Consider the following 12914-nt stretch of genomic DNA (forward strand, 5'->3'; position numbering starts at 1 on the left):
AACCCACTTCTGGTTCCTCATGAGCTAGCTTCTGCTGTCACTCTATCTGTTCTGGGTGTACAGTATGTCAACTGAAATCTGTACTTAGCCACTATCTACCTTCCTCAATCTGACTCTTGATAAATAATAAAATTATTGTTTTAAAATAAAAAAATAAATAAAATATAAATGCTAACAATAAAATGCAGGCATTCAAAGAGGAAAAAGAAAAGTTGGAATCTTTCCATATCATGATGAAACAACTGCTTAGAAGAATAGTTCAGAAGAAAATGCAGTGCTCCACGCAGATCATAATATAGCCACAAATTACCTCTTTTCTGATCCAAAATGATTGGTTAGAAGTTTCAAATTAATATTACAGTTTAAAATATAATAATAGTATAAATCAGATTTCTTTACAGATAAAAAGGCAGATGAATAAAACTGTAAGGTTTCTTATTCAATTTAATAACTTATACAGAGGAATAAAAGCATTAAACTTGTACAATTTAGGGAAAAATATATCTAGAGCAAAATCATTCTTATCAGTTTCTTTAGAAATAGATGCTACTTGAAGTATATGTTTCTCTATTTCTTGGACTTTTCCTTTGCTTGTAATTACAAAATTTAATCTGAAGCTACTGCAAATATGAAATAAATTCTGTTCTTTTTCAGCTTTGGTTCAGCAACTTCTCTTGGAGATCTATTCTTTATTTTCAAAACTCTCTCACTTCCCAGCCTGGCTAGAGGATGTATCTGCCTTTATGTACAAAACAAAGAACATTTCTCCCTCATGGGAATGTGCATTCTGTACCTGGCCAGCAGCATGTATTACTGTGAATGTCTGACAAGTAGTACACACATTTAGAAGTCAGCTATTGCAAGTTTTTTTTACAGAAAGAAAGAATTGAAATCTCTTATATAATTAATGTAATAATTTATCTGTGTCCCATATTCAGTTTTCAAATTTCTCAGTCAGATTGGAAAACATGTATAATATTTTGGCTAGATAATACAAACATAAATATACTAATTGCCTAGATCTGATAAATGACAACTTCCTAGATTTGAGTTAATATCTTTAGGCAATTTCAGTGATTACTTTATGCCAATGTGGATGCATGATTTTAAATGTTGCACTATGAAGAAAGTTTCTGTGAACCTATTTTAATAATATAAATAAATTTTTTGACATCAGATATTTGGTTTTTGTAATTCTGTAAGTTTTTAAATGGTACTTTACTTATTTATTTCATTTGTTTGTATCACACTTTTATTATTTTTACAAATAACTCAAGGCAGTAAACATATATAGCATACCTTCCTCTTTTTATTTTCCTAACAACAACAACAACAACAACAACAACAACAACCCTGTGAGGTGAATTGGGTTAGAGAAAGTGACATCCTAACGTCACCCAGCTGGCTTTCATGGCTAAGGCAGGATTAGAACTCATGGTTATAACCTGGTGCCTTAACAACTAGATCAAACTGATATATTCACAAATAAAATACACAGATTATTTTTTTCGAAAGTTCAGTTCCAGTTGCTTACATAAGATACTGATTTTGTCATTTGTGATTGATAAACTGTTCAGACATTCCTGGCTGTTGTTTCATCTTCTTCATCACTGTTAGAACCTCAGTTTCAATGTAATTTATCAAGTAGTTTCTTATATATAGTGTTAATGAAACAGTAATGTACTTGATTAAAAAGATGTAATATAGATGTATTTCATAGTGCCTACCCATATTTTAAACTAAATATGTATCTTCTGCTACCCAAAAAGAGAAAAAGGGGGGAAATAGTGTGTGTGAAAGAAAATAATTGGATTTTTTTAAAGAAAACATTTATAAATCATCTAAATATTTGGAAAATTGAAATATAACACCTATCCAAGCCAGTGATTTGGGAAACTTTTCTTTCCTTAAAAATAAATTTCCCAAGATTCTAGGCAAATAGCATTTGGAAGACTAGCTTTCCTTCAGCTTTCTTTTTCCATTTCACAGTTTTCTAAAGCATAGTTTTATTCTAGAAGAATTGCTTCATCCTCTGAGTTGACTTATCATCAACTGTAACATTAGAACTGTTCAAGATGCTTACCATAAGTGTTGATTCAATGTAAAAATAATATGTTAAAAGACATAGGACTATTCAATGTTATATTAACTAGTTGGCATTTTTTTCTTACTCAGTCTACAAGCTGAATTATTAGTTGACTTTCAACCGTAAATCTGATGTCTTTTACAATCTAAAGTGAGAAAGAATTCAAGCGATCAAAGAGCACAAATATACTTTTGTGAAAGCTCCAAACATCGTAATTTCCTAGTCCATTGAACCTAGCAATCAGCTGAGATTTTTCTTCTCGATTTGGAGGTGAAATAGATTGATAGATCACTAGAGAGCCAGCCAGCCAGCCAGTGAGACTGACTGACACATTTGTGTATTTGCATATATAATCCATCAGGGTTATTTTTATATTTCACATTTTAAGAATCACTTCATGAGATGCTAGAAAAACAAAATAAATTTACACATACATTATGAATTGATATGTTTTTGTTTAGATTCATAAGATTTCAATTCATTGTATACTGAGATGATAAACTTTAAGCCAATGGAAGGTTTACAGTTGTTTTTCACGTTTTCAAATTTCTAAAATTGAGAACAGAAATTAAGAACTCAGAAAAGGAAGTAAAGAGAATGGTGCTAATATTTAAGCCAGGACTGCTTCAATTTTTAATCTTTCCAATGTTTTACTCTTTTATAAGAAACAGATTGAGGCTTAACTCATAATCATGTCACATGAACAATTGGAGAAAAATGAAATTAAATGTGCAGTCACTATTCTGCTGAGCTCCTATAAATGTCCTTAGCATTTTTTGGAAGGAACCTATTTTCTTTTGGTTCTGTGCTTGGTATTCTTAAACTGAACTGTTAAAGAGAGAAAAGATTATCATAAGTTCCCTTACCAAACTATGGTGCTTATTAAATTTGTATTGGAAGAATATATTAAATGATAGAAACGTTTTTGTGCAAAATGAAGATAAGGGTATGTCCTCTATTAAAAGTCAAAACTTTTCCCATGTTCACAATGCAAAGACAAAAACGGTTCCATCTGAAGCAGTCCAAAAACCTATACTTATATCCTTATTGCTTAAAAACAAGATAAGAATAAGAAATTGTTTATCTGTAATATCAAACTGTACTGAAAAAACATTTGACCACAAACACTGCTAAATAATGGAACCTTTAAAAACTCGGAAATGCCAGGAAAATCTTATTTTATTTCTGATGATTCTAGTGTTGCTAAATTAACACCTTTTCCCTCATCACAAACTGCAATTATCCTCTGTAGTTCTAAATCTATATTTGCAGAAATTTAATTAGGATTTAAAAAAAAAACCAAAAACACCTCAATTACCCATTACAGAAAATGTCAGCAAGGTCAATTCTCAGCTACATAATATGAAAGACTACCAAATTACAGAATGTGTCAGCAACTGGGCAATGATAAACTTTTATCATTACAACGTAATCTTTATAATGACACTTTTTTTTCTGATTCCCATTGAGCGAGATAATCAGATCAACAGGGTGCAAACAATTAACTAGTAGCAAAAGGAAAATGATTTAATAAACTTTAATGCACCCATATTTCTAAACACCTATCATGCTATGGTACTAAAACACTAGCAAAATATATTATGGTTTCTGAACACTTCTTTGCCATTTTTATGGCAGGAATTATATGAAGGGAAGCTTGTATAAAGAAATGTATATTTATTTGTTCACTGATAAATTGCTTTCTGTACATAAACGTCCTCAATGAGTAGTGACCAAGCCAAGGTCACTGGTACATATGTTCTGAGGGTGGGAGAGAGTGGTATGTGTGTGTATGTATAAACATTACATTAAAATCAAATAATTGATTTTGGTTTTTGAAAATCATTGGGTTGCTATCACAAATTTTCTTCCATAGCAGTTGCGTTTATATAGGTCTGACAACAATGATCTTTAAGAAAACATGAAAGAATTGCTTCATGCCACAGACATTGGATTAATAATGGATAGTGGTCCCACTAACTGCTTCGTAATTTTGAAGTATTATGTAGGGTATTGCCTCTCTGCTTCAGTTTTTTGTAGTCACTCTTTTGTAGTTTTTTAAATACTTGTTTTATCTTTTGTAAGATGTTCAGAATCACTGGTGAGTGGGTGGCCCTAGAAATGCCCCAAATACATTAACTAACTAACTAAGTAACTAACTAATTAACTAACTAACTACAAAATATCAATTTACCATAAAATAATCAGTTGAATTTGGTCCATGATTTTGTATCTAATTCATTATATCTCCAACTTTTTTTCTGGCTGTCATAGTCACCTTTTTTATATTTGAAGAACTACAATGGATCATATTGCCAAAGAGTATCATATGCCTGTTTGGCACCTCTTGCTTTCTATATACTAGTCAAATGGACTTTGATGAAGTTAAGAGTCGACATAATATCTGATAGGTGTTCAGGGATGGAGAAGGCAGTTTCATGTAAGAGAACAATTTTTAAAGTTTGCTCTAAAAAGCAAGGAAGCATAAATAACTCAAACTTTTTGAAAAAACTAGAACAACATCTGATCCATATACATAATTTATACATCATATGTATCAATACCTTTACCACTAACGTAATGCAAATTTTGATTCCTGGGATGATTTTGAAAATTGTAGTTCAACAACACACCACAAGTGACTAATTAAAAAAGTATATATAGAGCTTATAATTTTGAATCAACTGATGCAATAACTATTGATAAAATTAATTCCGTACTTTTACTGAACACATAAAGTTATTCTGAAAAATAAAGACTGCACGTGAGTTTTCAGTGACTTAGATAAAATATTAACTGAAAGCATGAAAATTAAACATTTTGTACACATTGCTTGTTCGTCACACTTTTTTTCTAAATACAGAAACATTGTTTTACAAGGATCTAAATTCCTTTTTAAATTTTAGGTAAGCCCTGATAAAATAGAATTTGGGATGTTGGTATAAATCATAATATCATAGGTAAGCAAACATATTCCATGATCATTTTGCATAAAAAACTCCACATCAATAAAAAACACTTTTGCATTTTTTTTTTACTTTTTCCTTTGCCATTTGAAGACATCCCATTTAAAGCACTAATTTACATTTTGTTCAGAAGTTACAATTAGGTCTCCTTTACCGGCCCTGTTTAAGCACCCACTAGATAGTCATTTCTCTTGGATACTTGAACTTGGATTTCTGCAGTCAATGGTGCAGAATTTGAGAGCCTGAATGGCAAATTCTGTTTATGATTTTTTTCTCTCTCAATCATTTAATGTATGAAAACAACTTCCATCAACAATATATTCTATCCCTCTGTCTGTTACATGCACACATACTCATCAACTTCAAAAAAACATTTAATACTTTTCCAAGTTTATAAATATTTTATAAATAAAATGTATTACAGTACATATAAATATGCAGTTTCATATCATAATAAAGTACTCACCATGTATAATAAGAACATACTCTGCACTGTTTAGGCCAATAGAGTTTTCTGCTTCGCATCTGTAAGTACCATTGTCCGTTCTATTTAGGGGATTAATGTGTAGCTCCCTACCATTGATAACCATTCTTTCTGGATCTGGTAATTCTCCACCATCCTTTGTCCATAATACTGGATCTGGTCTGTAAAAAATATTATAATATATTTTATTCATTAAACATGAAATTAAGTCAACTAAACATTTAAAAATGTATTATAAATTATTATTATTATTTTAATGTCTATTTATATATCATATATCCATGATGGCAAACCTATGAAACGCGAGCTGTCAGCTCTGGCACACATGCGCGTGCTGGCCAGCTGATTTTCAGCCTTCCGGAGGGCTTGGGGAGGCTGTTTTTGCCCTCCCCAGGAAAGTCTCTGGAGCCTGGGGAGAGCAAAAAACAGTCCCAATGGACTAACCGGAAGTTCGGAAATGTATCCATTTCCAGCTTCTGGAGGTCCTCCAGAGAGCCGGGGAAGGCCGTTTTCGCCTCTCCAGACTTCAGGAAAGCCTCCGGAGCCTGGGGAGGGCAAAATCCCCCCCTGCTTGTAGGGGTCATGCACGTATGCGCAGTGGGTGGGTGGGAATTGAGTTGTGGGTGTGGGCATGCACACATGTGCGATAGTGCGCATGAGTACAATTTTGGCACACCTTTACAAAAAGGTTCGCCATCACTGTCATAGATGATACAGTTGTTAAAGTGCTGGCTTTAGTCCCACCTTAGTCCTCATCTGGGTGACCTCAACTAAATATTTATAAAAAACAATATGTACTGTACTAACCCAACACAGATTCTTTATGCAGCAAGCATTAAAGCAAAAAGAGTCATTCTGTGTAGTTGTTAAGGCACCCAGACAGAAACAAGGCACAAAGCCAGCACTTTAAGCTAGTCACTCTATTTTGATGAAATGATCAGACATCCTCAGCCACATGATGTTTGGTAAAATGACTGAACATCTATCTTTAAGGCCATTTGAATCTTGAAAGCTTGATAGACACAAAGCACCCATTTCGATACCCTTGTTAGTCACTGAAAGCAGAATCACATATTTTACTGATTGATTTCCATTCTAAGCATTTAAGTTTCTCTGTCCACATGAAGACTACAGTGGGCATAATTGCTTTAATATCCACAATTTCAGTATGGACATTTTAAAAAGTGAATTATTTGAAATAAATATCTAATAACAGGTCAATATTCTCCCCCCCCCCCCATTGTTCTCATTATTTGCAGCTCTGGATGTTCCTGTGGGTCTGTATATATGATAGATCACCTTCTGTTCCAGTAGGATTGTTCTGCAATTTATTCTGAGATTACAATAACTGAGTATGTTTTGTTAGATTGTTTTCAGTTGTGTGATGCATTGGGAATGTTATTTTTTCCCAAGTAATTTTTTAAAAAAATATAATTACAAAATAAAAATAAAAAGTAATAGTAAAAGGTGCAAAGCAAAAAAAATAAGAAAGAAAGAGAAAGAAAGAAAGAAAGAAAGAAAGAAAGAAAGAAAGAAAGAAAGGTAAGACCATAATAAAATAAATTAAAAGGAATATATAAAGACATGCTCCCAACCTTCATCACAAGCATAAACAATATTGGTAACTTTTCACTCCTGTTAAATTACAACAAATGATGTCTTCTTCCCATATCCCTTCTCTTATCTATAAACAAATCCATGAAGCACCATCATTTCAATATTTGTGTCAGAAAAAGTCCATTAAGTATCAGAAATGACATCTATTTAATTCTTGATCAAATAAATAAACTTTATATTCTTCTTCAAACAATCTTAATCTATAGTGCTTTCAAGCAATGTTGACACTGCAAATGCATTTTATATTGATCATTCACATTCTTCAAAGATTGTTATAAATAAATATTCAGATATAGTTTTTTGGATGAACTTAATTGCTTAATGAACTTAATTGTCACTAAGATTACTTACTTACTTACTTACTTACTTACTTACTTATTTATTTAATGAGTATACATAGCTGTCCATCTCACTAAACATGACTCTTGACAGTATACAATCAATTATTAAAAAATAAACAAAAACAAGATAAATAAAAACATGTTTTCATGAAAAGGCTTATATAAACACAACACAACCATTAAAATAGTAGAAAACAACTCCTTTAGTACATAAATCAAGTTCATAGTTTAATAACAGGATAAAATTATAATTCCTTTAAAACAATAATGAAGACTATAATTAATTGTCAATAGTCATGCTGACTTCACACATTGCTAAAAATTGCAGTAAAAGATATTGAAAAGTTTAATCATTTAAATCAGGAAAGAAAATGAAAATACATTGGGCAGCAATTAAATACCTACTGTTTTCCCCCCGAAAATAAGACCCACCCTGAAAATAAGCCTTAGCTTGATTTTTTGGTGGGCCTAATATAAGCCCTACCCCAAAAATAAGCCCAGGGAGATGGGTCTGGCCAGCATTAGAGGTGATGAGCATGGGGGAGCTGATGGTGTCTGGCAGCAGGTGCAGCCTACTGGCCCGTTGGTGCAATGCAAATGTCAGTAAGTCTGAGCTTGGAGGCAGAGGCAGGAGGGGGGGAGAAGATAGGCGATCTGGATGTGTTGCATGGCTGCCTGACTCATAGGCGGCTTATGGGAGGCTTGCACTGCAGCACTGGTGGCACTGGCAGGCAAATCACTCCATTCCAAGTGCTCCATAGGTGACCAAACACTTTTTGCCTTGGCAGAGAAATGACAGAGACTCAAAACTTTGTGTGCTTGCAAAGGTGACAGTTTGAAATGGAATAATTAGTTCCATTTCAAAGCATCTTTGCTTTGCAAGCAGACAAAGCTTTGTCTCCCTTTGGATGAAAAGTGTTTGGATGGTTACCATTGGCTCCGCTTTCTCCGTCCCATTGTCTGATTGCCTGTGGCCTCAATCAGGACCAAGATCTCATGATGCCTGGCCTCCACCCACCCTGCCAGGAGAGCAGAGCCCCGTGAGGCCAGCAACAGCATGGGCAGCTGCTTGGTGGCCAGCAAAGCACCTACCATGGCTGAGTAGTGTCCCAGCAACAGTTGGACTAGCAGACAAGGTGGGTGGAGGCTTTGGCATGCTGAAAGTTTGGCCTGTTGCAGCTGTGGGCAAGCATACAGTGGGATGGAGAGGCCAGCAGTAGCTGTGCTCCCACTCCCTTTGGCCCCCATGCTTGCCACCTTCTGCTGTTAAGAAAAAATAAGGCCTAACTGAAAATAAGCTTGAGTACTATTTCCAAGCCCAAAACAAAATAATATTGGGTCTTATTTTCAAGGAAACATGGTAACTACTGCTAAGTGTTGGGTTTTTTTTTCTTATGTGGTTTCATTTGTAAATTGAAGTTTGGATAAATATTTAATATACAGAGGATCACTTTCAATGCAGTATATACAGCGTTTGAAATAGAAATACATAGTTATTTGGAAGGAAGGGCAGATGACACATATAACCCAGCTAACATTAAGTTTTTATTTACATTTATAATCCATGATTACATTTTTTGAGAATAATAAGAAATCAATTTTTAGTACCCAAGAAATCTTTCAAGTATGCTTTATACTTTTTTGCTTTAGAGTTCATATCTCTTTGTTTATGGCTCAATGTTAAAATAGGAGTTTCTTCAAAATATTCTTTCAAATATTTTTCCCATGAAGCATTACAAATAACCCAAATTATATTTTAAATATTAAGTGTAACAATAATATGTACCTGCAATATAAACACAAATCATTTGATTCAATGTTCTAGTTTTACTTAGGTCTTCTCCCTTTATATTTTGTTTTATTTGGTAGAGAGATAACAGTTCATTCCTGTGCAAGGATAGTCAAAACAAAACAAACAGACATTTTTTTTAAAAAAAGCACACGTCTGCCACCTGGTCTTTGAGTTTTTGGTACTCTGGTGTGTGCAAAAACCAGCTGGCCAGAGCGCATGCACGTACCAAAAACCAGAAGACTAGGTTACCTGCGCACATGCGCACTGGCCAGCTGGTCTTCGGGTTTCTGGAGCTCCACACACAGACGTACATTCCTGTTTAAGCACTTGGTGCCGAAAAGGTTCACCATCACTGTTCCATATTATACCTTATAACAACAAGCTAGATTTCCAGTATTGCTTCTGGTGTCTGTTTTTTTATTTGACCTACTAAAAATGCTGACATCAGTCTTGAAAGCCTCATTATTTTCAATTTGGAAAAATATCAAACCTTTGCTTTGATTATATAGATGGTGTCAGATCCTTGGAACATTCCATTGTCTGTCAAACAACGTGTTGAAGTACTGTTATAACATCAACATTAAATGGATATTCAACTGACAAACTTCCACACTGCCATCATACAACTAACAATTATCCCTGAAGTTTTGGCATATGAAAACCTTAGAAATTTTAAGTAAATAACAATCTGTCTAAAACTGGGTTGTCTTGCACCACCTGATGTGATGTATAACTAGAAAAATTTAGAAGTTAAATAACTGGTTTTATGTGCATCCTTAAACTAATAATTTTATATACAAATATGCAAACAAATCTAGCATTGTATATAAACTTGCATACAAATTCCTAACTTGTGTGCGCACGTGCATACACATACACACATGAATAAGGTAATTTAGGAAAAATGTGATATTAGAAGATTTATAGTATTCAAGATTTCTTGAAAATGTTTTTTTTTCTTATGAAAAAAAATATTTTAAAACAGAATGCAAAATGCATTCCGGGGGGAAAAATAAATGCATTCCAAATATGACAGTGTTTCAAACTGCAAAGAAGCATATTTTGGATAAAGTAACTGTTTCAATACTTCATTTATTGTTTTACCTATGCTGAGTCTGATTATTCCATCCTCTGGCTAACCTCCAAACCCAAAGCTAGAAGCTCAAGGGAAATTCTTATCTAGCAAACAGATGAGCTTTGAAGCCAATTTTGCACATGTAATTTAGCAGAAAACATTTATGTTCAAACTTTGTGCATTTCTGCTAAAATGCTGACTTAACTTATTTCTTTTAAAGTATAGAAGAATAGGTACTAAATTTAGCAGACAAAAATCTCTAATGATTTAAAACCAACTTTGCAAGATACATATTTTCTCATATTCAGTTCACTCATAATTTCTCATCTTAATGGTTCCTTTGCACATTTCAACGAGTTCTAAAAAGAAATATGTACGTTAATTTATCAAATATATCATATGTTGTGAATACTGAATAATGGAAAGGCAAACTATTTTAAAACTACAAGAGATGTCCTGTATTGTTTTAAAGTATTATATTTGTTTTCTTACTTCTTTGCCTGGAAAAAGTTGAAAAAGGTGGCACTGATACAATATATGAAATTGTGACATGACTACAAATAGCAGTTGAGGCCTCTGCAATTTTATAGTGCAGTTTTATCTTACAAAATTGTACAGACCTTATATAGAAGAATGAGAACACTGATGAAGTAAGATTAAAGAAAGAAAATAAAGGTGTTTTTTTCTGATATCCAACTACATTATGATACCCCTTCATTTGCAGAAGCAAAATTATTGAACAAAAATGGAACATTTTAATATTCCCAACTGTATTTCATTAGCATTAACAATGCAGCTCTCAATTAATTTCAGTAATTTGTAACCACCATTTGTTGCACTTACTTGAATGTTTCATTATCTTGATATAGCTTACATTTGCATGTTTTTGGTACATATATATGCTAATAGCCTTAGTAACCATTGTTCACATATTTTAAGAGAAACTTTAGAATCCTATAGAATTTGTATGTACTAAACTGCTAATAAATATAAAAGGAAAGTCTTGATTGCTACATTTTGTATGTCCTTTAGGGAACTGGTATGCTTGCAAAGGAAGTACTAACCTCAAATTTAAAGTCTAACTGTCCCTTTATTCCTCCTGATTATATTGCAAATTACTTTTAAATGTGAGGATAATTAAAAAGCTGACTAACTAGTGCAAATGCAATGTGGCGAAAGGAACTGCCATTCAGAGATGGATGACAAGTTATGCCAAAGTGGCAAATCACCTCATATAAACAGTCACATAAAGCAATATTCACAAATTGGATTTATATACATTCTTCCTGCATTTTGTGTTTGAAGCCTTTTTATTTTCAAAAACGAGACTGATTCATCTATCAATTTTAAAATATTTTTTTAAAAATATTAATTTTCTGCAGATAAACGCTAACAATCCAAAAATAGCAAAACCCAGGCAAACAGCCCAGTATACCAAATGAATCATGAATGAGATCAAGCTGACTTGAGTGTCAGATCAAAAAGATAAATCAGTGGCATACTGCATAGGAAGTGTATTCATATGCCAGGAAATCTGGAAATTAGCCAGTTGTCAGGGCAAGATAAGCTAGGAACTTTGTCCAAAGTTAAAACAAGCCAGATACTAATTTTGGTCAGCAAATTCAAGGATATACAAATTCCTTACACGCTACAGTATGGGAATATTTTAATGTGGTAGTCATAAATTATGACATTTTTTAAAGCTCATGTTTTAAGCACTCATCAATTTTATACAAACCTGGAAAGAAGATGGAAAGGGAAGGAAGATGATTTGACATGACTATAGTAAAGCCTATATTAGTCATAGTTCGAAGATACTATGTAAGTAGAAGATCCAGTTTTTAAATGATTTATTCATTTTCTTATATCTATATAAGATATATCTTATCTAAAATATCTTATCTAAAATATCTTATATATCTTATCTAAAATATCTTATCTATATCTTACATCTATATCTCTTACTAGGATTAACTTGCAGTCTAGAACAATGGATGAAGTTTATACTGTTTTCTACTTCTCAGGAAATGAGAACGCATTCTGAAAGCAAGCATATATGGATCCTTATTTTTTCATCTTACACCAAACCTATACTCACTCACATCCCATTCTTTTAAGTAAACATGAATAGGAATGTTATCACTACCAATTTATTTTTCCTTGGTTGTCATGGTTACCTGACTCTCTTACTTCTTTATTGTCTTGAGTATTAATTGTTTTTGAAACAAAACCAGAGTTTTAATAAAGCAAATGATAAATAACAAAGCACATAGGAATAGTTTCTTTGGAAAAAAAAAAACCGCATGGTCACAATAATCTGGATAGTAGGAAAACACATCTGTCTTTCCTTGTCAAGTATTATTTATAATCCAAACCATTTTAACATGAGATAGTTTGGCATAGTGGTAAGATGCTTGCCTTGAAAGTAAAAAATCTAGCAATAGCAACATTTTAAGTATTATAGTAATTTATTTAATCAGTATCATCCCCAGCATATATATGAAACAGTTTAAAAACATTGGTCAGGAACGATGTGTACTTGTAGTTACTACA

The 12914-nt window shown here is 32.9% G+C and overlaps 1 protein-coding gene across 1 annotated transcript in view; it reads right to left on the bottom strand.

Annotated features, from left to right (window-relative positions):
• The window catches only part of CADM2 (cell adhesion molecule 2), a 142401-nt gene that overhangs the window by 33389 nt on the left and 96098 nt on the right, over positions 1-12914 (bottom strand). Inside the window, exon 7 of the mRNA XM_032219799.1 lies at positions 5519-5697. Within this exon, the coding sequence (XP_032075690.1) occupies positions 5519-5697 (179 nt within the window). The remainder of the gene's footprint in view (positions 1-5518; positions 5698-12914) is intronic.

Source organism: Thamnophis elegans, chromosome 6 (assembly GCF_009769535.1).
Source record: "Thamnophis elegans isolate rThaEle1 chromosome 6, rThaEle1.pri, whole genome shotgun sequence".
NCBI classification, from domain to species: domain Eukaryota; kingdom Metazoa; phylum Chordata; class Lepidosauria; order Squamata; family Colubridae; genus Thamnophis; species Thamnophis elegans.